The sequence below is a fragment of the Pteronotus mesoamericanus genome, unplaced genomic scaffold (assembly GCF_021234165.1).
Source record: "Pteronotus mesoamericanus isolate MK-2021 breed Mesoamerican mustached bat unplaced genomic scaffold, CSHL_Meso_final contig_78, whole genome shotgun sequence".
In the NCBI taxonomy this organism is placed as follows: domain Eukaryota; kingdom Metazoa; phylum Chordata; class Mammalia; order Chiroptera; family Mormoopidae; genus Pteronotus; species Pteronotus mesoamericanus.
In genome coordinates, this window is record NW_026555258.1 from 10706194 (window position 1) to 10733305 (window position 27112).

The following is a 27112-nucleotide window of genomic DNA, read 5'->3' on the forward strand; positions in this document are numbered from 1 at the left end:
AAGGATGAGCATGATCAGGGCCTGGCCGCAGCCACAGGGGTGAGCAGGACAGGCATCAGGCCCAGGGGCCCGTGGAAGCTCCGAGGCACGAGAGGATCTGGGGGTCATCTCCGTGTGTAAACGAGAAGGCTCAGGGAGACTATGCAGGGCAGGAAGTGGGCCAAGGACAGAGGCTTAGGGGACCCCCTACTGTTAAGGGGCCTTAGAGGAAGAAACGCAGAGCCTGGGAGAACACGGGGAGAATGCATGGACACAGAGAGCGAGTTTCAGGAGAAGCGGCCCGCTGCACTGGACACTATGAAGAAGGTGAACGGGAGGAAGATCAAGGTCAATGGCCATGAGGAGGTCCATGGCGGACTTTGAGAGAGCCGTGTGTTTGGAGCAGCAGAAGCAGAAACCAGGGTGCTCATACTGAGGTCAGGAGGGGATGGGGCACACAGAATGATTCCCTGGGTCACGATCCCAGGGCAATGGCTGAGATAGCAGTCTCCCAGTGGAGGACCGGCAGAGAGCCCCCTTGGCTTCCCCTAACCTTTCTGGAAGCCTAGAAAGAACAGCGTCACAGGAATCTGACAGACCCAGATTACCACCTGATACCATTTAGGAGGGGTGTGACCTTGTATACTTTATTTAACCTGACTTTAGCTTTGTTTGTTAAACAACAACAGTTATCACCTATTGAGTGCTTACTGCCTATCATGTATGGTTCTAAATGATCTGCGTGTATTAGCCCATTTAATTCTTGCAAGTGCTGTGACAGAGGTAGAATGATTGTCCCCATGACACAGATAATGACACCAAGACACTAATAGGTTAAGACCCTTTTCTGAGGCCCCCAGCTTATTAGGATTCCAACCCGGGCATTCTGGCTCCGGAGTACAGGTCAGTACCTCCCTCTTCAGGTCTGAGTGCGGCTTAACTGGGGTAATTAATGTGCGGGAGAGTTCCTGGCCCAGAGGGGCTCAGTAAGAGCTACTCTCTTTTCCTCCTGACCAAATGCAAGAGCAGTGTCAGGGCAGTGTTGCCCGAGAAAGGTCTGTGGGATCACAGACCTCACGCACCTTAGTGAAACTCCCATACGCAAGGGCTCACAAAATCGCCTTGGGAAGCGGGATGCGAATTCCACGGGCCCTGAGGACACAGTCCAGTGAAGATGGTCTTGCATTCAGCACCCATAATGCAGGACTGACCAGCCGGCCGCACGAGCACCCCTGGGTGTGGAGCACCCTCGGGGCAAATCAGTGACAAGTGAAATTCACAAAGTGAGCATTTCATCGGGAATCCGAGGGGGAAGGATATTCGGCATGAGACCGGCCTACTGCCGCCCTGGATGAGGGCGCACGCGGTGCACAGTGTACAGAGGAGAATTAGGGTGCCTGTGGAAAATGAACTGGGCTTGGAAGAAATTGAATGCCAAAAAGAATTACAGTCTCGACAAAAAATAACTTCCACTCATCGTTTGCTCCCTCACTATCTGTATTCACACAGCTCTCGACTTGGGTGCAGAACTGTGTTTAAACACTACAATGCTTTGTTTTTGCAGATAGGCGCTGAGTATGTAATTAAAAGGATCCCTTCATTAGCGGAACTAGACAATGCAAGCTTAAGTTGGCCTTCTCTGCTAATTTGGGAGGTTGTAAAACAGAGGCTAATACCACCGCTGATTACAGTTGTCACACAGACAGTGCCTTGCTGCTCGGAGACAGATAGGATCTGCCCAGCAACTGGGAGAGAAGAGGAAGAAATAGTCATTCTGGCAACCAGAAGCGGAGGGGTTAAACATGTGGCCTCTGGAGACAGCCACCGGGTTTCAGTCCCGGCCTTCTCGCTTAGCTGCCCTGACCTCTCAAAGCTCAGGGTCCTCAGAGGTAAACTTGAGCCAATAATTGTGTCTAAGTGGTTGGATTATCATGAGAACCGGTTTGAACAATTATTGTATTTACTGCCAGATATTTTGAGCTCCTACTGTGTGCCAGGAATGTGTGGGGGCTACAAGTACAGTCACAATGAATGAGACTGCCCTCCCAGGCTTTCAGTCTAGTGAGAGAAGCAGGCATCAAACAAGAGAGTCACCCAAATCACCTTCTCGGCTGTGATAGTGACTACAAAGAAAAGGTGTGCAAAGTCTGGAGTTACCTAGAAAAGGATGGTTGGTTCCAGCTCCAATAGCTCCGGAAAGCTTTTTTTTGGGAAAGGTGACACAGAATTGAAGATTTGAAGGATCAATGTTGTTTCGAGTGCCTAATATGGGAAAGAGCATTTAAAGCAGGAGGGAGCAGCATGCAGTGTGGGAGATGAGGCAGGAAAGGCGGCGACCAGACCGTGCAGGGCCCGAGCTCTCTGCTCAGGAGCGAGGCCCTGCCCAACCTGCCGCGGGCAGCCAGCGCCCCGGCAAGGCTTAGCCTTTGAAAACTCGTTCTCCGGGTTTCGGTGAGAAGCTAGCACAGGCCTAATCATCCGCACAAAGAGAGCGGTCAGCTACTCAAAGGGCTAAGGAGCGACTCCGCAACCCTTTTGGGCAAAAAAGGATTCTGCCCTGCCTGCCAGAGTAATGGGAAGAGTCTGAAGAGTCTCCTTCAGTATCAGACTTGTGGCCTCTCTGGCATTTGCGCTCAGTAGTGGTATAGTTCCCCCCTACCGCCCCATTTTTCTCTTTCTTTTTTAAGGCTCTGGACAGGGAGGTGGGAGAACTGGGCTGGCCTTTGCCACCGCCTCAGCAGATTACTTTGCCTCTCCTTCCCCATAACGCAAAATGAGATTGTTGCCAGTGCCCCTTCTAAGTCTGCAGTTTACCTTGTTCCATATGTGGAGAGATGCCATTGTTTTGTGGCATTATTCTGTGACATCAGTATTCCTCCATAGAGAGGCAGGATGTCAGGGAAGGCGCAGGTGTCCAGTGAGGCCCGAGAAAATGAGACTCATATGGCGGAGGTAGTTAGGCCAGGACAAGAGGCAAGTGCGGTCTGAGCCTAGGCAGCCTGCAGTGATATTTCCCCACGGCCTTGGAGGAGCCGGGGCACCACCTGGTGTCTAGTTACGTGGGCCGGGGTGGGACGGAATGTCAGAAAGTGATTAAAGAAACCCCACATTGTCCTGAGTTCCCAGAGCCGACCTCTCCCCTCAAGGCTGGTGACTAGACAGGGAGCCTCTCGAGCCGGTGGCACACGGGAGATAAAGATGTCGGTGATTCTAATCAAAGTGTCTAACAGGTACTGAGGTGCTGTGCTAAGCACCCTGCATCCGTTTGCTCTGTAATTACATCGGTTCTAAAGGTTAAGTACCATTATTATTCCCATTCTATAAAAGAGGAAACGGAAACTTTGAGGTTATCTGACCTGCCCGAGGTCACCCAGCTCAGAGTGCAGAGCTGGGATTCCAATGGACGCGTGGTCCAGGCCCTGGGCCCCTGCTCGGACCCCAGGCAGGCGCCCCGTGGGGAGGAGCTGCTGGCGCACCCCTCCCCCCTGTGTGGCAGTACTTTCCTTGCCTCTAACTGCCTGAGCTGGTGAGAGCAAGAGGGACGAGGCAAAGACCCTCACTCTGTGCAGAGGGCCAAGCAGACAGAGCCCTGTTAGAAAAGAAGCGTATTGGGAGGTCGTTGTAAAATGAGCTGCCAGTTCCTTCATCCGGAAAATGAGAGGGGCTGGGCCGATGCCCCCTAAAGGCCCTTCAAGCTCTGCCGCAATGTGAGCTCTGCTCTGTGGGAACGGGGTGGGGGTGGGGGTTAGAGTAGGTGCTCATGTTTGCCCTTTTGTTAATTCGTTGCCTGGCCGGGCAGCTCTGGGAATTCATCCCAAACAAAGAAAGAGACCTAGTGTACTGCTTGCTGCCAACGACGGGCCTTCGTTAATTCATACATGCGACAAGCACTGTGTGTCAGTGATTCGCGAGAGCCGGCGACAGTAAAATGGGGGTTGATTTGTTCAGTGATCCTAATGGAACAGCCCCGCCCAGATCAGTGCTGGTCCCTCCCAGGTCGTCACCCTGAGGTCGGTTACAAGTCTCCCCCCGCCCCCAGCAGATTCCTCCGGATGCTTTCCAGAAAGGCTGTGTTTTTGACCCTCAGCAAGGCAACAGTTTTGTGCTGGGGCTAGACTAGGAGCCCTGCCAGCTACTCTCCCTCGTCAGCCTCACACCATCATCCCTAAGTCAGAGAGGTCTCCCCTTCGTCGTAAGGGAGGAGAAAGGAGTTTGGAGAAGTTGCATAACCACAGTGAGTTGTAGTGTGACCGAGCAGAAAGCACCTGGGCTTTGAACTCAAACATAACCGGGTTCAAATCCTCACTCTCCTCTCAGCCACTTAATAGTAGAGTGACCTTGGGAAAGCAATTAAACCTCTTTGGAGCTCAGTTTTCTCATCAGTGAATGTGGGGCCACTTACAGTACCTAATGTAGAGGATCATTGCCAGGGTCAGAGGAGATGTGACAAGTAGCCCACCCACCTGACCCTCGGTGACCAGAGCCTGAGAGCTGCCGTGCGTGGAAGCAGCACACGCAGTGGTTCAGATCGGGTCTCTGCCTGCCTGGGTTTCTGTCCTAGATCCACAACCTATTAGTTTGTATCTTTGTGTCTTGGTTTCCTCATCGGTAAAATGGGAGCAATAACAACACCAACATCATAGGATTTCATTAGGTTAAATTTTTTTAAATTGCAGTTTCTGGCACATCGTAAGTGCTACCAATGCCACGACCACTGTGTGCGTTGCATTTGGTGTCCCCTCCTGCTATGGAAGCAGGTGGCCGAGTGAGGGAGAAGTGCCAGGGGAGCGTTCAGAGGCCGGCAGCGCGAAGGGCAGCCGGTGGGAACGGACCCAGCGTGGACAGGGAGCCCTCGTTCAGCCCTTTTCCTCATCCGTTTGGAAGTACATGCCTCACCCGCTCTGTAGTCTATCGCCTTCTCTTCAAATAGCATAGCATCACCATCAAGCAAATGGGGCCTCTGTGATGGCAGACATTTGTCAAGTGACAGAGCTGGGCTGCATGGTAGTTATGCTTATTTTTAGTGACTTCATCCTCCAACTCTTTAAATTAGCTGCTGGGCTAATTTAAGGGACTTCTGCAGCGCATAGCTAGCAGTTTCTTCAAGAATGCCAGTGTGCATTTGAAATCCCCAAGTGACTGAGGGAACAGGTCTCAGCCAAACTATGGGGAAGAAAGCCTGCTTGCCTCTCTAGGCCAGTGTAGCGCCACCACCCACGAAGCTCCCCTGCCAAACCCCAGGATCCCCAGGAACAAGAGCCAGCACTTTCTGTCCCCCGCGGCCAAGCAGTTACCAAAGCCATCTTTCAGCAAGACTTCGACCTGCCTCAGAATCGCTGGAGGGCTTCCTAAACCAGAGTGCCAGCCCACACCAGGTTTCCTGTCCGGAGGTCTGGGGTGGAGCTGAGGAAGTGCATCTCTAACTAGTTCGTTCTCAGGAGATGGCGATGCTGCTGGTCCAGGGACCACGCCTCCTAAACTCACCGGTCCCTCACCTGGATCAGAGTACAAACCGCGGACAGACGGACAGACGCATTCATCCTCGCGCACTTCTCCTCCTGCCACTCCTCTCCCTAAAACCCGCCACAGTCTTCTCGCCTCCTACACTGTCAGATCCAAGCCCCTTTGTCTGACCCTGAAGATCCCGTCAGACCCAGACCCACATGGGCTTTCAGATGGTGTTCCCGCCCATTTCCCTCCAGGCACAGCACCTACGGCCAAGGCCCAGCAAACCTGCTCCTTCCTTGTGCTCTGGGTCCCAGCTCTAGACACTCACCTGGCCACTTCCGCCCCCGTCAGTGGTCATTTATGGAGGGGGCTTGTCTTTCCCACTCGGTCAAGCGCTTCTGGGCAGGGGACTCTGTGTGCCTCACCTGTGTATCCCAGGGCCCTGGGACAGGTAAGCGCTTGGGAAGTGGATCATGAATAAATAGATTATTGAGGGGATGCTTAATGGAAAATGAAAATTATTTCTCTGAGAGAATTTGAGCACCGGCTCTGAATCTTCAACTTTACCTTGCTTTGTCTGCCTTCCTATATGGTTCATTTCTGGGAATGTATACAGCTTATACACAGAAGTATACATTCTGATCCTGCTATTGACTTGTGACTTTGGGCATGTATTCAGGTTCTCTGGGCCTCAGATTTCTCCTCTGTAAAATGGGACCAGTTTCTATCTACTTCATAGCATTGTTAAGAGGGACAAATGAGGTGATATAGGTAAGTTGCCTGGCACAATGCTTGAAATATATGTAGTAGGTCTTCAATAAACACTGGTGATTTTTGACAGTAGGCTTGCCAGGCAAAATAGAGACAGGTGTTTTTTCACAGGAGGTCTAATAAAAAATAATTCCATTTTATTTGAAAAAATGGTGATAAAGCATTTGAGATTCTTTCCCCTATTTTAATGAATCATGGATACACCAAATGCAATTTTTAAAATTACCCCAAAGGACTAGTAAGCTTGACTTATATTTTCTTTACCAGTCACTTTTATTTCATAAGCCTGACATTTCCATTAAAACGCTATTAAGTAAAAACAGGATTTTGTAGTGTTTGTGATAACCTGGATCTCAATGTGATAGTTGAGATTATCTCCAGCAAAAATTCTATTTCTCATTGTTTTATTTCCTCTTATATATCACCTATATCTTTATTGCCTTCTTCCAGCCGACTAAACCCATTTCCCCTGAATTTGTGGTTTTGAGTCCATGAAAATGACATGCGTGTGACTTGGAAGGCCCTTTTCGTCTTGATGTTATTAACCAGGATGCAGGATGGAAGGGAAATGGGAGTCATCCTCTTGGACGTTCAACAACCCTGGAAAGGAACATGAAAGGCTATCACATAGAAGAGAAAGCAGACTCATTCCCTCGTGGCTTGGGGGCAGGATGGGACACACGCTGCAGACACTGGAGGGAGACATCTTCTCACATGCCACCGGGAAACCCTGAGAGGGCCCCTGGAAGTGGTTAGGGTCCCCACCACCAGGGAGACCCAAACTAAGGCCGCCACCCTGGGGGCTCTGCTGACTGAACGACCCATTGGCACCAATGTCCCCATCTATGTAGGATTAAGAAGTCTTCTCTAAAATGACATCACTGTGAAAATGTTCTGGAACTAGGGAGGGTTCCACACCATTGTGGAGGTCATAGTGCCGCTGAATTGTACGCTTTAAAATGGTGAAAAATGGCGAATGTATGTAATGAGCATTGGACCACGATAAAAGAAAATAGGCGCATCATTGGACAGAATGGTCTCCAAGGCTGCTTCCATAGCACCGTGCTGTTTCTGAGGGAGCATGTCATTCTGTTTAGTCCAAGCAGGCCACGTAGACACTCAGTCTCTAACTGAGGGGGACGCTAATTAAGTGATGGTTCAGGCGTAGTACAGAATGTTACACGTCCCTGAGAAATTACGCTCCTGGAAACATATTTAGTGCCGTGGGAAGATCCTTGTAATGTGTAAGAAGAAGGATTTTAACTACATGTCATGTGATCGTAACTTTGCAGATAAATCAAAACATTAATACCGTTCATCCCTGACTTGTGGTATTACAAATGGTTTTGATTCCTTTATGCATTTCTCAAGTTGTCTTCCAAGGGCATGAATTACTATTAGAATCTATAAAAACGATCTCAAGCAAACAATAAATAGCAGTACTTAGGATTTTGTAACCCCCGATGTGAATCATGATTTGCCGTTGAGTGATGGCGGCGAAATGGGGCAAGCACAGGTTAGAAGGATGAGTTTACAGTCTGGGGTCAGCCAGGCACCGAGGTGCTCCGCTTGCTGTGCCTCAGTCTCTCCACCTGGAACAGGAATGCAGTAATAACAGCCTACTTCCCAGGGCGGTGTGGAACGCGGAGGAGATAATGCCGGCGAGACAGTTGTGCTGATTGAAGGGTTCTCTGAGCTGTTTTCCTGGTCGCTGAGTGTATCCCCACTGTATATTTCCAAATCTTCCCTTTAACAAAAACTTAATGAGTGCTTATAAAGTCGGTGATTGCCACTTATCCAGTAATTTAAGAGCTAATTTCCAGTAACAGTGCTGCTTTCTTTTTCTCATCTCTTTTCCCATAACCTTAACAGCAGAACATTTCATTTCATCTGAGGAGGAAGCACCTGACTTTTATTTACTGTCTCCAGTTGACGGAGACGAGGATAAAGCCAGGTTGGCTGCACGTGGGCACCCCCAGAGGGGTTGAGCTACTCCCCTTGGCAGGAGGGGGCACTTGTTTCCCCAGGACCATGAGCACCGTTGAATTTTAAAGGGGTTTTCCTTCGTGCTGCTCTGGTCTGCCCCTCTGTCCTTTCTTTGAGACCAGTGTCACGACCCACTGAGAAGGAACCGTGAACAGAACTTACAGGACTTTGTGTTCATACCCTGGGGTTCTCTTCCTCAGAGGCCGGCTCCTTGGACTGGTGTGAAGAGAAGACCACTTTGGAGCGCTGTGAAGCACTCAAACATCATTCCCGTTTAAAAGAGCTTATGGGACACAAATGATCATAACCTTGATTTTTCTATTTGAGGATTACCTTGCTATTAAAAGCAAACTTCCCCAACTCAACAAATTCAGTGAAACATTTCCCAAAGGTCTAATACATGCCAGGTCCTATAAAAATCGAATGGAATGCAATGTGGTCCTTGCCTTCAAGGAGCTCACAAAATAGATGTATTGGTACAGAAGCAAATTCAGTGCACCTTGATAAGGGAACAAAGAAGCAAGTCCAAGGACCAGGAGTGGGACATGGGAGAGGGTCAACAGCGTGGCGAGGAGACGCCTGAGCTGCCTTTGAAAGCAGACCAGAAGTGTGTCAAGCAGCCAGGGTCAGGGGAAGGCCTGAAAGGCAGAGGGAAGCAGGTGCCAAGATGCCAGGATGGTCCAACTTGGTGCTGATCGCATGCCTGAAAGTGGGAGGGCCAGGGACAAGGCCCTTTAATAAAGAAAACAGTAGAAAATGACCTTGGTATTGAGCTCAGTACCATGAGATGTGCTTCTAATTTTCCTGCGTCAGTTAATCCATTGGGCAGCATTTACTGTCCATGTTCAATGTGCTCAGGGTTCTGTCTCAGGAATGGGCACACACGGGCAGGAAGGGGTTACACCTGGCCCTCGGTTAGCTCTGGGCAGGGCAGGAGGCAGGGAAGTGAGATGAGGTACGGGAGCAGAGAGCGACGCACTGAGCGTGGAGGGGAGCTGGGTGTCCAGGGAGCACCGAGTCTCCACTGCCAGGCCCGGCCGGGGGCAGCAGGGTGGGACGGCAGGGAGGGCTCAGGACCTTGAAGGGTATAGTGTGTCTAGGGGAGTGACAGGAAATGAGGAGGTGGAGAAGACATTGGGAAGGGCCTTGAATGCCAGAGTGAGGAGTGTGACTTCATTGTATAGGCTCTCGGGGGTCACTAAAGAGCTGTAGCAAGTGGGCAGCTTGACCCAACCAGGTTTGCTTTAAAAGGGGGGCCTCGGCTGCCAGTGTGCAGGATGGATCTGTGGTTGGCAAAGGCTGGAGGCAGGAGGCCCTGTTGCTATAGTTCGGGTGAGAGTCCAGGTAGGAGAGAGAGGGGCTGGTTTCAGGGACTATTAAGGAGGTGGGACTGGCCGTGGCGGCAGACGGGGAAGGGGTAGCATTTATTCTGATGCCTCCTGATGGGGAAACTGGCAGGTGTCACATTCAAGGAGGTGGGAATGAGGATTTGGGGTGAGGGGAAGTGGTCATTCCAGGTGGAGGTGCCTGTGGGTGGTGTATGTGGATGTGGAGGTAAGAAGAACATTCCAGGGATAGAGGTAGATATTTGAAAGGTATTAGCTGTGAATTTTCTTGAATATCAGAATTTCAGAATAAAACACCCAGACTGAGGAATCACAGCACTATAATCATTTTTTTGTATGAGTTCCAAATAAGAAAATAGTTAAGCCAGAAATGTTATTGTGCCTATTCCTAGAATTGGGTAACTGATGTATCTTTGCAAATTGTTCATTGAACTGTGCCTATGGCTTCTTGCCAGCCCTCAGTGAGATTTTTATATTTCTTAATTATTCAATTACTACCCATAAGTAGAGTTTAAAATCAAATCCAGACTGCACCATAAGAGAGTATTCTCTTGACTCGTGAGTACAATAAAGGAGGTTGTCCATTGGGAAGCCAGGATCATAGAACGGGGGAAGCAGATGTTTCCAGTCCTGGCTCTGTCCTGGGTTCTAGTCCTGGCTTTTGCTGTGAACGTGGGCAGATTACTTTTCTGAGATCAGTTTTATCATCTGTACAATAAAAATGGTGCCAGTACCCACCTCCCGAGGTTGCTGTAAATCTCAAGGAAAGGAGAACATGCAAGGGAAACTGCTCTCTGTCTGCTGCAAAGCTCGCTCCAATTGTTCGTTAATTCCTCGTGTGCCTCAGGTCTCAGCAGCTGGAGAAGCCATTAGCCGGAAAGGAAGAGCCTTCTGACAGTGACATGGCCGTCGCCTCGGACGCCAACCCCAACCCCGAAGCCCACCTGCCCTCCATCTGCCTCAAGCAGGTGTTCCCCAAGTACGCGAAGCAGTTCAACTACCTGCGCCTGGTGGACAGGATGGCCAACTTGTTTATCCGGTTCCTGGGAATCAAGGGGACAATGAAGTTGGGACCAACAGGCTTTCGCACCTTCATAAGGTCAGTGAGCCCAGCCCCTCCAGCTTGGGCTTCGGGCAGGGTAGGGTCCAGCGCCCCATCCGGCTGGTCCGGTCTGTCTGGCTGCTCCAGGGGTCTGCCAGCGCCCACCCGGGGGTGGGATTGGCCTGATGTCTTATTTGTTGAATGAGTTAATGAACGTTATGAGTGTGACAGCATTGACAACCTTATGCTGTGGTTCAAAACAATTCTGTGCTACATTGAACTAGGTCCTTCAACTGCATATAATTAGTTAGCCCATGGGCCTCAGACGCACCTGTGCTCCTGATGCTGGGCCAGCGCCCTCCCGGCAGCCCGTGGCCGCGTGTGGAGCGTTTACAAAGCCGCTGCAGAGGAACACAGCATGCCACTCTGAAGTGTTGATTTCGGGAGAGAAAAGTTAAATAATTCAGTTGATAAAAAATTTAATATGTTTGTTCTACTATAAAAATAACAAGCTTATATTATGGAGTATAATACATATTTTGCATGATTTTAAAGATAAAACATGAGGTTTTTTGCTGAAGCCTACAAAATAAGCCATTGCCACCTAATCTCCTGAGGTTATTTGCTATTTGTCTCTTCCTTTGGGGCACTTGGGGCAGTACAGGAGCACTTACCAATATTAGCTGTGTAACCCTTAGGCAAGTTCATGACATCTTTGAACCTCACTGGTCCTGTAAAACGGGGGTGACGCTGCCTTGTACCCCAGGATAGTGTGGGGTACGCCTCAAAGAAATTATCTGCCAGCATTTGATGTCGCATTGTTTTTCTTATCGTTGGTTTTAATGTTTCTACCTTGTACCCAAAAGTCACAATCTTTATGGCCGGTTCACTAAAGCAAATAATTAAAAGTATGGAATCAGAAACCATTGTTGTCACACTTTTCTCTAAGTGTATTTTATAAAGTCTAACTCTAGCCCTCTGATATTCCTGATAGGATGGTAAACAAAAGAATATCAGAAGGAATTTTTGCCTTTTCAGTAACCCTGAAGTAGTATTTGCTCAGTGATTTTGAGAAGGACTTTGTGTTCGTTTCAGGGGCAAAGGGAAAACCCAGTGGAAGAGCACAGGCTTAGGGTCTGGCTTCAAAGCCAAGTGCACGACCATGTGGCTTTGAGCAAGTCCCTTGTCTTCTCTGAGTCTCAGTTCCCTCATCTATAAAGTAGGGACAATCTCCCCTGCCTTGCAGGGTTATGATGAAGTTGGGATGTAACATATCCCAGAACACCTGGCCCAGTGCCTAGTTCAGAGGAGCTGTTTGTTAAATGGGAGTCTCATGGTTATTATTTCCATTAGGCAGTGGAAATTGTTCAAGAAAGATAACAGACACGTGTTGTTATTTCCCCGAGAATGCCACCTAACAGTGTACCCTCTGACTCATTTAGGAATTGCATTTGTGTAGTAATAGATACCCACCTATAAACAGATTAGGTACTGCAATAAGTTTTGTGTTATACAACAGGAAGTGTGGCAATGGGGGTTCTAGGTCTGGTTAATGACTCCGCAAAGTGGTCAACACCCCACTTCCTGTCTTTCTGCTCATCCATCCTAAGCATGAGCTTCCAGCTTCAGCTTTACCTTGTGGTCACAAGGTGGCTGCTCGAAATCCAGCCATCATGGCCAAGTTCCAGGCAGGAAGGAGGAAGAAGGGGGGAAGAGCAAAAGGTCTCTGCTAAATGAATTAGACCCCTTTAAAAAGATTTCTAGAAGCTGTGTTCAATGTCTTCCACTCCTGTCAATCTTCTTGGCCACCGCCATCTGCACAGAAAGCTGGGAAATAGAATTTTCTATGTGTGTAGACCACTATCCCAACATAGTGAAGAGGAAGGAGAGAAAAATAGGTAGACATTCTCTGCTCCTTTGTGATTACTGTGACTTGGGACATAGGGGAGCACCTCTATAATGGAGGCCCCAAATCCTGAGGGCCCTTGAGGCACCATGGAAGCATGCAGGGTCCCAGGGGAATGCTGAGGGTGAGCCAGGGACTGAAACCTTCCGGAGCAAAGGCAGGAGCTTTCTGGGCCCTTCCCAGCCCCTGCACCATTGCAGAGAGGAGTCCATTCAAGACCCACAAGAGTGAGGGATGGCTCAGCCTCATGGGAACCGTAGTCTGTGTGCCGCAGGGACCCTGACCCTGGGAGACCTGCCGTGTCTCAACCTCATGCGGGAAAGGACCATGGCTGGCTTGGCCCAGCGACTTCTCCGAAGCACCTGGTAGCCGCCATCCAATCAGAGATAAACAATGGAACGCCACCTGCCCTCAGGGGACTCTCAGTCTAACAGACAGCGCGTGGGGAACAAATGATTAAATGCAATCCTTTGGCAGCGTTGTGGGGTAGCAGACAGAATAGGGACCCTTTGTCCACCTGATGGAATCAAGGCAGCTTCCCCCCCTCCTAAGAGGAGGCAGGGTTTGGATTGTTCTAAGCGGCACTTTGTCTGGCATCCAAGAGGGGCCACCCTGTCCAGGCAGCCGGAGAGCCGGGGAATGACTTTCAGGAGTGTGGCCCATGTCCCGAAGTTAGAAAAGGTTTATCGTCCAGGCTAACTTGACAGTGGAAATTGAAATGTTTCCTTTTTATTCCTGATAAAATTCTACTAAAATTGTGAGAGAGGGAGGGAGGTTAGAAAACTAGTGCACCTTAAGAACCGTAGTCTCAGTTATCTCTGGGGGCAGGGGGGAAGCCGACACAGGCGCAGCGGCGGGGTCTGCGGGGCTGCGGCCGCTGGAGAGCGAGCTCATGCTGGGGAAGGAAGGGCCCCGCTGGGCTGGTAGCCCCGGAGCTTTTGATTTTTCAAGAGAAACTACAACTACTGACTTTTATGTAAAACCTCAATACATGTATATCACTGTTGGCCATTCAGACAGTAATTTTTAAACCCTTTGTGGGTTCAATCAAAGCGGGACTGCCCGCGGAGACCACGGGTGTGTGAGAAGCCAAGGTGCGCGCGAAGAGGGCTGCCGTGTTCACACACGACCCTGAAAGGAGAGCTGAATTGGGAAGGGTTCTGGCCGGAAAGATTCCTGAAATGTTCTCAGACTGGAACTGGGTGATGTCAAAAATCTTGCTACAAATCCGTCTCTATGTGATCGACCTCGTGCTTTTCCATTTCTTTGTTCTCAGTAATTAAGGGCATTTGCATGAAACGCTGATTTTGTGGTGTTAGAGACTATTAGGTCCTGTGGCCGTCATCCCAGTCAGTGTTAATGGGAACAACAGTGACCGTGGGAAGGGAGCACAATGTCTTCGGGTGGGGACGAGGCAGCGGAGCAGACGGACTAAGACAACGAGCCCCTCCCCCACCCTACCCCCCACCCACCAGCAAATGTCCTGAGTAATTAAGATGCAGGAAGAAATGGAGAAAAAGTTGCACAACCTTGAGTAGGTTTTTCCTTTTTAAAATGCACCAAGAGATCCCAAGAGCAACTTAATCATGAAAGATGATAGTCTGCTTTTAGACTTACCTGCGTATGTTCAGTGTGGCCAGCTAAATTTAACAGCAGGCATTTCCTCTTGCTAACAACTATTCTCTCTCCTTTGCACTTGGTTTAAATTTTGCTTCATTATGAATTAATAATATTTATGCCATATGTGAGGCTGAACCAAGTGCCCTTCTTGGGAGCGCTGTGCAGGAGACGCAGACGCTGACCTGACAGGCCTGCCTTCAGGGCCGCCACGCGCACAGCAGAGGCTGAGCTTGGCTTTCACCTCTGCCACCCACTCTCTCCCTCCCAGTTCCTCGAAGAGAACTGGAGGGAACAGAATAGTAAACATTCCGGTGGAATTTATTTCCAGTGACCATCTCTCATCATGCGCTGCACAGATCAGCAGTTTCAGGAGTGAATTATGCTAATGCCAGGCTGGCCATATTCTATTTTTCTCTTCCACCAAGAAATGAGAAATAATGAACTGTCGTTCCGTCTAGACCTAACTCTGTCTAACCAGCTTTTCGTGTCATTTCCTTGGGAGGCACAAAATAGTAGCACGTATTACCACGAATTAAGTGCCTCTTTTCCCTGTCTCTTTTTTATTATTATTTCACAATAATTGCTGGGGTGTGGAGACTTCAACTTCTGAGAAACAGAAATGATCTGATTCTTCAGTTTGACAGCTTCCTTTGAGGGAAATGCGTTTTTGTTATTTTCCTGCCCCTGGATTACTAATTTGGGGGCGTCCTGTGTAATTCACTAAGAACACGGTTTCCAAGTGTATCCTCCATCAGGATTTGACATCAATTTGAGTATGCTACGTTTTCCTCTCCGAAGCCTGAAAATCAAACCGCTTGCTACACGTGGGTTGATTTCTAGGAAATGGAGGGGGCCGTTCCACACCCTGAACACTTTTGCTGGGTGCAGGGCGTTTCCACTTGAAGACCCCTGCTCATCCCCTTTGTGGCCTCGGAACCTGGTCTCCTTTTAAATTAGAGAACAGTTTTCCCTTTTTCCTTTTTATCTTCTTCTGCCTCCTTTTCTCATACGGAAATGTTAATATGCTTCATAATTGGTAGCGGTGGGGGGTTTCATTCTCTGAAAGGCAACATGGTGTGTTAGAATGTCCTGGAATGGAAGCTTAAGGGGCCTTGCCTCTCCTCTGTCATTAACTCCTCGGTGACTGTGGAATCCCCCACTTGTGGGGGGGATGACCTCTTTCTGGCACTATTCTGAGAGTCTATGCCTGGGATATCAATGACGTTTAAAATAATATATACCTTATAACCTGGAGTGGTCTTTTCCCCCTCTTTAGATGTTTAGGTGGTGGGTTTTTTGTTTGTTTGTTTGTTTGTTTGTTTGTTTTTAAACAAATATTGGTCATTTGCTAGCTTTCACCTTAGAGACACCTCTCCAGGAAAAATAGGCTCCTTGTCTGCACAAAGAAGTATGAACACAAAAGAAATTCTATAAATAGGATTTTATGGAGTGGAAAAAGTTGATGTCTAAATTTCCCGTGAGATGTCGGTAGTTGTTGAGAGGAAATGGAGATGATAATTTCAAATCTTCCTGTACTCGGGATCCTAATGAACCTGAAGGATTTGTGATTCTCTCCCATCCTGTGCCCAAATTCCTTTGATTATAAAAACAAAACAAAACATTTCTTCAGGCTGGTTCTACATCACGGAGGAAGGCTGGGAGCTGCTATTGACCCCTTCCCCGCATGTACCAGGCACTGAGCTAGTCCTTGAAATAGCTTCATACGGTGAGTAGCCTGACTCTTGTGTAGGAATAAAGAAACTTAGATACAGAGAGCTTCAGTGACTTGCTCAAGGTCACACAGCAAACTCGAGATTCAAACTCACGTGCATTGGACTCCACAGCTCCTTGCTTCTATGTACATTTCCAGCCTATTTTTTTTTCTTAGAAATGTTTCTGGCTTCTCATGTTACCATATTGCTTGGACTTCTCTTCTACCGAAGAATTTATGCCTTCATCGTTTGAAGAACTGCATCTCAGGACATAAGGGGAAACTGGTCTCAATGATTAAGAGCTTCCGAAGCCTCACGTTTTTACCCCAGGCTCCAAGATCACTTCCACCTCTGAGACTGGCACCCAGGACTGACTCAGCTCTGCATCACTTACTGGGCCCAGAATGCTGCCTATGTGTAGTGGTCACAAAATAAATTCTGCAATGAGTAGATGAGTGGATGACAATTCATCCCCTTTCAGAGTCTATCACCAGCGCTTGATAACCACAGGGACAAACCTGGGAGAACCGGCATCCCAGGGACCCTGTCGGCTCCCCCAGCCTTCTGCCCCGAAGCTTCCCCACAGGGCCTCCCTAGAGGCTGCAGCTGTCTTGGGCTTCACCTGCGACTTTGCATCGTAAGTCCCAGGGTCTTCCTGCGGCCCTGAGCTGGGCTATCTCCCCACTTCTCCCCAAAGCTCCCAAGCCCACTGTCCTCCAGGGGAGGACCGAATGTGAATCCCAGCTGTTTAGTTTCAGGCAAATCATGTCCCTTCTCCTGAGTCTCAGCTTACCCATCAGTGAAATGGGACTAAGAACACCGTCCTCATAGAGCGGTTGTAAAGATCCAGAGAGCTGATGGGCAGGAAAAGGCCTGGCGTGCAGATGGTGCCTCCCAAAATGCCTACAGAATCAAAATTCTTCTAAGGCATTTCCTGTCTGCTGCCGCCAGCATGAATCCCTCCCCGTCTCGGGAGCAGATGTGGCGATCAACTGCACTTGCAGACGTTTCGAGGGAGGATGAGTTTCCTTGGAAAAGGGATAAATGGAGAATTCTTTTCGGTAAATTACGGCTCCTGCTAAAGGTTTGACACTTCCATTTTCTACCTGTCAGGAAAAAAATAACTATATACCAGTGGTCAGTTCAGTTTCACTCTTTATACTCTATTAACCCACAGAGCCAGGCAGCAGAGCTCCCAGCCTGTGCAGGAGTGGGGAGCCCAGAGGACACTGATATGGTAATTAGAGAAAGCCGAGGCCACCGCTGATGAAGTTTGGGAAGCGAGCTGAGCAGGCTGTTGGAATGCCTTGGGAGATGCTGAAGCCTCACCCCGGCGGAAACCAATAGAGATAGCCATCTCGGTGACAGGGGACATGAAAAGCTCTGCGTCCACTGACATGTTGTTACTGGGGCTCAATAACTGTGCGCTGATGTACTTTGAAGTCCACCACGGTGACTTGTGATTGAAATACGGAACCAGCCCAGGAGGAAGCAGGATGTGAATTGATGGCTTTAGAAATATGCATGGGCGGGAAGAAAGGAAGGGGGGCGGGGGCCAGTGAATGTGCTAGCATGTAAGGAGCGCCAGCCTCGTCCAGGCACCATGTGGGCATCCTGCGGGCACACTTCCCGACGCCCTTGTTAGGGGCGTGCATGGGTTTGGAGAGGAGCCTCTGCAATGCCCGCGTCCTGCCTGCCAATCAACCCCTGGCCTGTCAGGTTCCTAAGAGAGCTCGTCACACAAGGGAGGATGACAAATGGGAAATCAAAGAACCACTTTATCATTAGCTGGGGCAGTGGATAGTTGGAAGGTTGAAAGCAACAACGAATGTAGTTCAGCCAAATGAACAGCTGGCCCAGAGGTCTAGCTGCCCGGATTCTCAGGGCAAATGCAGCCGGTGTGGGGACGTCCCTCAGCGCGATCTGAGCAGGAGGGTGGGGCACCTGGTCACGTGGGGGGGCCATGCTGGCTGCCTCCCACCTGAGCAGAGCACAGGCATCGATGGCACCCAGACATAGACTGGCGAGCGGCCCTTCTCCAGAGCGGACAGGGCCACTCACTGGAAGGCCAGCCTCTGGCAGCCCCTGATAGGCTCAGATGGTTCTAGTTCCGGGAGAGAAGAGGAAAAAAGGGGAGAGAGATCGGAAGGGAACCAACATTTGCTGTGAACCAACCGGGTGCCAGGCACCACGCTGGCTCCTCACCTCATTTTCCCAAGGGCCACGTGGCAGGTTATTATCTTCAATTAGAGACCAGCAGACAAAGGCTCGGAGATTTAAGTAAATGGCTCACAGTCGCAGGATTTCAATCCTGGTCTGCCGCATGCCCAAATCGTGCACTTTTCAGCGTGCCAGACTGCTTCCTCGTGTTTCCAGATCCCCCCAAAATATACAAGCGGGAGGAGAAGGACTCTAAACGCCCACTGTGACTCGGACAGGGTGCACCGTTGCTGACATAGGACGAAAACCCGGCTATCTTGCCCTCCCTGCACCTAAACCAAGGGGCCATCCCAAACTCAGAGGCTTGTGCCCTCGCTCTGCCTGTCCTTTCCAGGTGACTGCCCTAAAGTCAGCAATGAGCACTGAGCCTCCCATGCACCCTGCAATGCTGCCTCAGCCCACGCGAAGGCGTGTGGGGAGCCTGTGCCATTCTGCCCTGTGAGTCTTGGGCTTCCTGGGGCTGATTTGGGGCCTCCATAAAATCTGCAGGTGACAGGCCAAGGTGGGTGAAGTGCAGAGGCCCCGAGGCCCGGTCTGCAGGTTTGGCCCCAGGACTCTCCTGGCAGGCAATTCCAGGGGTGAATCCCTCTGCACAGCAGTGGTGCTGTGAGCGGGTCCCGGTGATGTGCTGCTGCTATCACTGGGTCACCTGAGCGTGCCACCGTCGGCTGCCTGGACGCTGGCAGGAGGACATAGCATGGCGGGTCCTGCTCATCTCTTTCTCCAGAGACTAGTGGAGGTGAACGTGCAGACATTTCCCTCTCCGAGTGGACAGAACCCGCATTGGATGTGTAGGGACAGGCCAGCCCACCCGACTGTAGTGAAGACGGCCTGTTGATAGGTGGGGAAACTGAGGCTCAGGAAGGGGAAATTGTTTAACCAGGGCCATCTGGCTTCTAAATGGCAGGGCCAGATTTGACTGAAGACTTGCCCTCCTGAAGTCCTTGCTCTGTGCGGCCCATTAAAGCCCTAATTAGCCAAATTACAGGAACCCATGTGATCTAACCTCAAGTTACGGTACATTTCCAGCCCCCTCTCCCACCGTTCGCTGCCATGTGCCCTTCATTAGTTCCAGCCCTGGGAAGGGGGGCCTGGCAGGCAGGGAGCGCAGCCCAGGCAAAGGCATGCAGGTGAGGGAGAACAGGACCGGCTGGGTGCCGCAGTGACGTGTGCCTTCCCATCTTCGGCAGGAGTTGCAAGCTGAGCAGCAGCAGCCTGTCCATGGCCGCCGTGGACATCCTGTACATCGACATCACGAGGCGATGGAACTCCATGACCCTGGACCAGCGGGATTCAGGTACCCGGGGACTGGTGCCCGCCATGCCCTGTGGGAGCTCAGGCAAGGGTGGGCAGTGCATTTTCTGTTCCTTCCCTTTCAGGGTCCAGGTGGGGGAAAGAGGAAGGTTATCCTATCAGCTTGAGGGACTGAGCTGAATATGAGCTCAGAGACACTGTCAGCTACAAGGCTGCGCCCACCCAAACTCCAATTCCCCCGTGAGAATCCCTCGTTTTGCCTAAGGCGTTTTGATTCCATTCTCACTGGGAATACTTGGTGACCCGTTCGCGCTTCCGCCCTCGGCACACATGCACGGAGCACGTGCCGGGCCAGGCCCTGGACAGACTGGAGTGAACGGTGCGTGGTTCTCCCCTTGAAAACACTCTCTGTCAAGTGGTAGGCAGATGAGAACACAACACGAGCGGAGTGGGGTCCGTGCTGGGAGGAGGGAAGTGCAGAGAGGCTCTCGGGGCACCTGGAGAGGGCCCCGTGGGAAACGTCCTGGAGGGCAGGGACGCTGCCTGGTTTCGGCACCGACCGACGCCTGTGAAAGGCTCGGGGAACCCCAAGGGAAGTAGATGGGCTGGAGCAAGAAGAGAGGGCAAAGGGGCAGAGATGGGTTGCAGGAGCTGCCGAGGCCTTAAAGGCCACACACAGGTTTGCTCTTGATCCTCTAGGTTCTGTGGCGTTAAGGCTTCAGTTAGAAGGATCCACCTTTAGGTGGATGAATTTCTGATCTTTTTCCTCACAAAGGGTGTTTTTCTCCAAAGTCATAATAACCATACCTGACCTTTGTCTGGCTCCTCACAAAATTACCGAGTAGTCTCATGCCCATTCCCTCACCAAACGTCCCCGTGCGGTAGGCACTGCCAGCCTCATTTCACAGGTGAGTAAACTGCAGCTCGGGTCCCTTGGTGCCCGGGCTGCCCTCCGAAAGGGACTCACAGCGGAGGGGCACCCTGGGGAGCCACTTTCTCCTGCGATTTGGTGGCGAGGACATGAAGTCGCGAAGTGGGAGATCCAGGTTAGAACTGACTATGCCTTTTGTAGGATGTAAGCTTAAAAAGCCATTGCACCTCCTAATCTCCACTTCCACTTCTGTAAATGGTGGCAACAACCGCTGCTCTTCAGGATACCTGAGGTCTCCTGCGTCCGTCCATCTGTCCGTGGGTGTGACAGCCTTCGGAGCCCTCGGTGGCGGTACAGGGCAGTTAACCTTATTAGCGGGCACCTCTTGGGAGAACCCTGGGGAGGCCCGCCTGACCTCTGAGAGCCAGAGCCTGGGCACGCCTGCAGTCTGCCCTGGGCTGCAGCCTCCTGGCCCCGGGGACCAGCAGGCCTCCCTGTGGGCTCTGTGCTCAGGCACCCTTTGCTGACTGGCCTCACAGTGCTCACGATGCTCTGGCTGCCCATAGTTGTGCGTCTGCTACATGCCAGACCCTCTGCCGGGCCTTTTGTGTGCACAGCACTGGCTAGCACACCCCCAGAGGCAGACGCAGTGATCTCCATTGGACAGAGATGGAAACTGAGGCTCGGGGCGTGGCTGGTGGGTAAGGCTCTCGGTTGCTTTGTCCTCCTAATTGGCCCTGGAGTCAGAGGACCGCCCAGCTCCCATCCTTTGGGGAATACCAACGCCTGTTGAATCCACAGGGTGAGTGTTCTGAGGTGTCTCCACAGCGCGCTCCCCCGCAGCCTTCCCTGGCAACCGGGAGAGGCTGGGGATGGAGCGTCTTCAGGAGATGCAGGCAGATTAATTATCATCTCGAGGGCCGAGAAGGCTCCCGTGACAGTCGAGTAGAGAGCTTTCTGCTGACGCCTTCAGAAAGTGAAGAAGTGTTTGCTCTGTGAGTTGAACGCGGGGAGTGGTGGCAGGATCCTGTGGAGGGGGCCAGATGAGGGGGTGGGGTGGCAGTGGAATTATTAAATATTGAAATTGATCAGGAGTAGCAGCAGGAAGCTATTTATCATGTTTTATTGCTTCAAACTAGCATTACCATCTGGCCCATTGTTAATTGTGAGTAGCTTTTCCTGTTTTGTTTGCCTCTTAAATTGCTCCCTGTAAGCGGAATCTGTGGGGGCTGTCGGCAGTACAGGCTTGGTGAGGTTTTCTGGGGTCTGCCAGCTTTCTGGGGTCTGCTGACCAAGCTAAGGAGATGAGAAAAATACTTATTTTTAGCCCATTCTGACAAACAAATCCCAGGCCGGGATCTTCCGAGCCTCTCCCCTGCCTCTGCCCTAGTGTGCGGAGTAAGGAGAGTAGCAACTACAATTTCGAGATCATCTCCTAGGTACGCAGTTGCTACTAATTCTCACACCCACCTTCAAGGTAGGAAATTGGATCCCATTTTACAGATGAGGATCCTCAGGCCCCAGGAGCCAAGGGGACTTGTCTAAAATCCCATAGCCACTGAGTAGCAGAAGTCACATTTGAACTCAAGCCTCCTGCTTCCTGGCCCTCCTGGCCCTGCTGGCCCAGGACGAGTCCCCAGTCCAGGGCCACACCAAGAGGGCTGGTCATTTGATTGACTGAGGAGGGGAGGGTCTTGTGAGGCAAGGCACCAAAGGCCAACTCCCGGAGCGTAAGACCTGCAGAGGAAGGGACTGGACTGGGAGGTGGTGTGGAGTCCAGGTGCCTGTCTCCCCGTCCTTCACCCTCAAGCCTATGCCCCCATTTCCATCGCCCCTGAAAGGAACTGGGGCGGAGGTAGCGCGGGCTGTGCCGAGCACCCCAGGACACGGCCGTCTCATGGCTGGGGCCGGCCAGGGGCCCGTCCTCGCCTCCTGAGAAGCCTCGTCCGACACCCTGATTCTCAGAAAGAAGGAGCTTCTCAAGCCTTCCATGTTCTTAGGACCATGCGGGAAGCTACTGGATGGCAAAAGATGACATCTGTGGCTGAGTCTGAGCGGTGGTCCTCCTTCTGGCAAGTGGCAGGCAGCAAGGAGACAAGAGGGTCGGTCCTTCCTTCCCCTTGCGGGGCTGACCCCGGGGCTTCTCAGTCCTGGCCGGAGGGATGGGTGCCACATCCCAGAGCCACCGTGGGCTGACAAGGAAGAAGTCAGCAGGGCAGTCGAACATGGGATCTCATTCTCAACGGGCACGCGCTCATTCATTCATTCACTCGTCCATTCATTCACAAACAGGTACTGAACATGGTAGCGGGTAGCGGGCCCGAAGGGAATATAAAGAGGGAATTTATATATACAAATCCCACTTTCAAGAAAAAAAATAAGAGACCATTTACTGTGTGACATTCACTATATGACAGAAATAAAACATGCTTACTATGAATTATCTCCTTTAATCTCACCCAGCCCTGTGAGATAAAGGCTCTTATTCCCGTTTGACAGATGAGAAACCCGAGACTTAAAGAGGTGAATGGAAATTGATGTGGCCAATGGGACCCGGGGACTGGAACCCAGAGCAGCCTGCCCATTGCCTTTCCGTTATACCCAGTGTCTCTAGCCCCACAAGCACAAAGGATGCACAGTTGGCAAACATTGGAGCACATGGTCAGAGCTCCAATGGGGGAAGCAAAGAAGGAAAGTTCTGTGAGGGTGGAGAGAACACGTATAAAGCATTAGCGTGGTGTGTGAACCAGAACAGGCACTTACTGTGTGCTCTGTGCCCCTGAGGGCCTAGCACATGGCCCGGAGCATGCGAGAGGTTCTCGCTCAGCGCCCAGTAAATGTCTGATGAGCAAACGAGAAAACAAAAAAGCCCCCATCCCCAAAGCAGGGAGTTCTGAGTGTGAGAACTTCGGCTCGGGAGCGGTGGTCTGCTTGACAGGGTCTCCCTTCCCTCTCCTCACTGTCCAGCATGAAACACTAGCCTCTTTGGATAAGATCGCCTTCCAACACCCTCACCAGCTGTGTCCAAGTGCTTCGGTACCGCCTCCTTTATAGAAGCCAGCCCAGTCCTTCCTTCAGTTCTAATGAGACTTTGGTGCCCACTAAGGGAGTTAACCAGATTCCTGAGGCTTGAGACCTTGATGAACCTATTCTTGAAATGGAGAAGAAAAATGATGTTTAAAAAGAATAGTGAGGAAAAAAACTAGTAAGAAAAAGCAAGCATGTTATAAAATCTAAGCCTCAGACCATCCTTTTTGAATAGGCTTGTTTTCAATTTTTCTTTTTTCTTTTTTTTAAGTTTGGCCAGGTACATAAGATTGGTTAATCATAACCTGCGATTCATGAGACACTTTGATCCTGGCCTGTGCGTAGCCTACTTTTATTTAGTTAGCTGTTTTAATTAGTTATTTTTAATAATGGCATAAGCAGCCACTAACTCATCACCCAAAATCAGGAGCTAGGACTTGACAATAACCCACACGATAGCATGTGGCTCTTCTCAACACCCAGCCCATCTCCCCCCACCCCACGCAAGGAGCCCTCCCCTGGGTGCCCCCGGGCTCCTCCGTCCCGGAAGAGGCTAGTCTTCCTCTCCGTTAGGACGCCAGGGACCATTCAGAGCTTGATGGAGTTTAGGAATTGCAATCTCACAGTCTCCAGCAGGCCGATGTAATTGTCATTTTAAAAAACCCGAAAGATTTCCATTTCCAATGTTAGAATTTCTAGTAGAACACAGGAATCCAAATGAGGGTGTTATCAGCAAAACTGGGGTGTGGTAGCCCTCTCCCAGCCCAGCCTGCAATGAAGAAACAAATTTGTCAGTGCAGGTGAAGTTATTTCGTGTAAATTGTACTCACAAGCCCCACCTCCTCATTGAGACTCTGCTCTCAACTCTGTGGAGAGCAGAATTTCACTTCTCAGTGGCGAGAGACTAGGACGGCATCAAGATTAAGCAATACATTTTAAAGGAGGTATCACTGGTGTCATCTTTGAGAGACGAATATCTCACTAGCAAAGGGGACATTTGAGCCCAGCACCTGGGCATCTCATCCATTTAACACACGACAGATATCGCAGGGCTTCTGACCATGAACAGCTCTGTTCACTTTGCAGCCAGACGTTTTGCTGTTTTAAGATACAAGTGAAAGGTTCCCTCCCGGGAACCAAAGGAAACATGGTGGCAAAGCAAGAAAAAAATGGACTGGCTAGTTTTTCCCTTGCCCGCTCCTTCTCCGCCCATGCAAGCGTGGGCACGCTGCATGCATGTGCGTCGCAGCACACATGAGCACACATGTACACACCCCTTGTTCACAGAGAGAAATCTAAGAGTGACATGGTTTAACCTCTGATATATGCTACAGAGTCTTCAACCAAAGTGAGAAATATTTCTTCCACTGCTTGAAGAACACCTGAGCTCTATGCATCCTCCTTCCTGGGCTGCCTTGGTGTGACTGGCAGTAACACCAAAGCCAGGAGCTCTGGGAGCAGCCAAACCTGCCTCTGAGTCTGGGCTCAATAACTAACTAGCTGTGTCGCCTCTGCAAGTTATGTACCTTCCTCTGTGCCTCGTGCTCATGTTCTGTCACGTGGAGATGATAATGGTGCCACCTCACGAAGTCCCTGCCAGGGATGAAGTGAGACGAGGCCCGGGGAGCACTCCGAACAGGGTCTGCCGTAGGAGACGCCCAGGAAGTGGGGGCTGCTACTGTTGTTGCCACGTTACTCTTCCTGCGCCCCCGTCTCAGGAAATGCATCCTCACACCTCCTCATGCCAGGCGCTCAGAGGAGCAGGGAACAGAAAAGAAGTGCCTGCCTCGAGGCACTCACAGCCTGGGGGAGGGGCGGGATGGGGGGCAACAGACTTTGCCTTCATGCCCGACGCAGTGCTGGCCCTCCGAGACTGCCCTTAACCGCCTTGGCCTGGAGGGTTCCGTGAACGGCCTGCCCCTTTGTCCTACACGGCACTGCTTGGCTGTTAGGAGGAAGGTGAGGGTCCTGGGGACCGAGAGGCCCCCAAAGGCGGGGAGGGCAGCGGGGAGGGCAGTAGGAAGTGCAGCAGCACGGAGGCCTCGGGGCACGGGCCTGAACAGCCAGGACCAGTCCCTCTCGCATCTGCCCTGCAGTGATCTCCGGTGGCCGGCCTTCGCCATCCCTCTCGCACTGGCAGGCACTCGCTGGCTGCCCTGGAGTGGCCGTGGCTGCCTGCAGCCCTCCCTCTGCATCACCTCGCAACTCAGAGCCAACCGTCAGCTGCCTGCCGTCCGCGAGTCTCACGGCTACAGCTCGGGGCGGGAGGGGGGCGGGGGGGGCACCTGGGTAAGCGGGGCCTTGTGAGCTCCCAGCCCCGCACACACGCCCTCTGGCCAGGTGGCCGGCCACCTTGGAGGTCCTCCACCTCCGGTGCTCAGCTGTGCAGAAAACCCCTCCCCCCTGCACACACTGCCCAGGCCGCCTCCCCAAGGAGCCCTCCTCGGCCCTCAGGCTGGGCCGGGTCCCCCTCCCACGGGCTCCAGCAGCATCCAGCTCTCCTCCTTGACCACGTGGATCACAATGTTAACTAAACGCTGGAATGAGAGTATGGCATCTACCCCTGAAGCTGGACTATTAAGGAGAGCGATTCCCTCCTTAAGGAAGCTGGGCACACAGTAGGTGCACAGCGGACCCAAGACCCTGACAATCAGCCGATTCTCAGGGTGTCTGAGTCATACTACAGTCTTTCCCCAAATTTTCTCGTTGGACTGAAGATCGCCTGCCTCCTGTATTTTCATCAGCTGGAATGAGCCCCACTGAAACGTATTTGGTTAACAAGGTAGTTGTTCTTTCTTGGAATATTTAGCACAGCCTCGCTTATACATATGCATGGTGGCCCCCTCCCTCTGAAGCACAGGGGCCGCGGATAACTACGCAGGTTGCACACAGCACCTCACATGACGTGTCTGGCACAAGCGACATTCTTCAGCCTTGAAATCCTCTTGGAGTCAGATGGGCCTCTCTGGACGTGTGCCTTACACGCTTACAAAATAGTCGGAGTCAGAATTATTTTTAATAATAGCAAGCGAGACAACGGAAAGGCCAGTTTGCTCCCCCTCACACGGATGCTTCTCTTTGGGGTGTCACGGGCAGGCTGTGCCTTCTGTGATTACACTTCCCCTTGGCGAGGACCGCCAGGGGCCCCGTGTTCACGCCTCAGCCCCTTCGTCAGGACAGCGCCTGTTCTTCGTCATCCTCTCCGTCACCCCACAGATGCAGGGACCAGGATCCCCGCTCGTTGTCTGGCCTTGAGACCCAAGAAAGACACCAAAGGAAAACAGCAGAATGGTTTTTTATGCAGCGGTCCCCATTTCTCCTGTGTGTTGCTAACCCACCCCAGGTCCTGCAGGGGAAGCGGCAGCAGCACAGAGCGCCTTGGGGAAAGCAAAAGCAACGGGGGCAGGCAGGCGGGTTCAAGGCCCTGTGCCTCCCTCTGGGAGCCCCGAGAGGGGACACTGCAGCTCTGGGAGCGCAGTTTCTCTTAAAACAGGACAGGAGACACCCACGTTGCCTCACAAGGATTTAGGAAGGAAGCAAACAGCAGCTCTTTTTCCCTTTGCGTTCACCGCCGTCATCATTCCTGACACCTGTGTACGGTTTACAGCTTACAAAACGGTTTTCTAGTCCACTTGGTCATGCTCCTGGTGAGCTCGGCCTTATTCCCAGGACTCCGGTTAGGGAGGAGGAAACCAGGTCTCAGAGAGGTGAAGAAAGTGTCAGGGCAGAGCAGAACCTGGTCCTAAACCTTGGTGCGGTGTCACCTTGGGAAGTGACGACGGTCACAAGCTCCTGAAGATGGAAGGACCATGCCAATCCCAAATGTCCTTTGGCCCAATCCTCCAGTTCAGTGGTTGGGGCATTCAGTGGTTGGAGCTGTGTTTCGTATCTCTGAACAATAGTCCTTTGGATGGATGTGCCAGTTTGTTA

The 27112-nt window shown here is 51.3% G+C and overlaps 1 protein-coding gene across 1 annotated transcript in view; it reads left to right on the top strand.

The window, feature by feature from the left end:
* Positions 1–27112, top strand: part of TTLL11 (tubulin tyrosine ligase like 11) — a 186767-nt gene that overhangs the window by 139954 nt on the left and 19701 nt on the right. Inside the window, exons 7-8 of the mRNA XM_054584443.1 lie at positions 10378–10629; positions 19221–19327. Coding sequence (XP_054440418.1) covers positions 10378–10629; positions 19221–19327 — 359 coding nt within the window. The remainder of the gene's footprint in view (positions 1–10377; positions 10630–19220; positions 19328–27112) is intronic.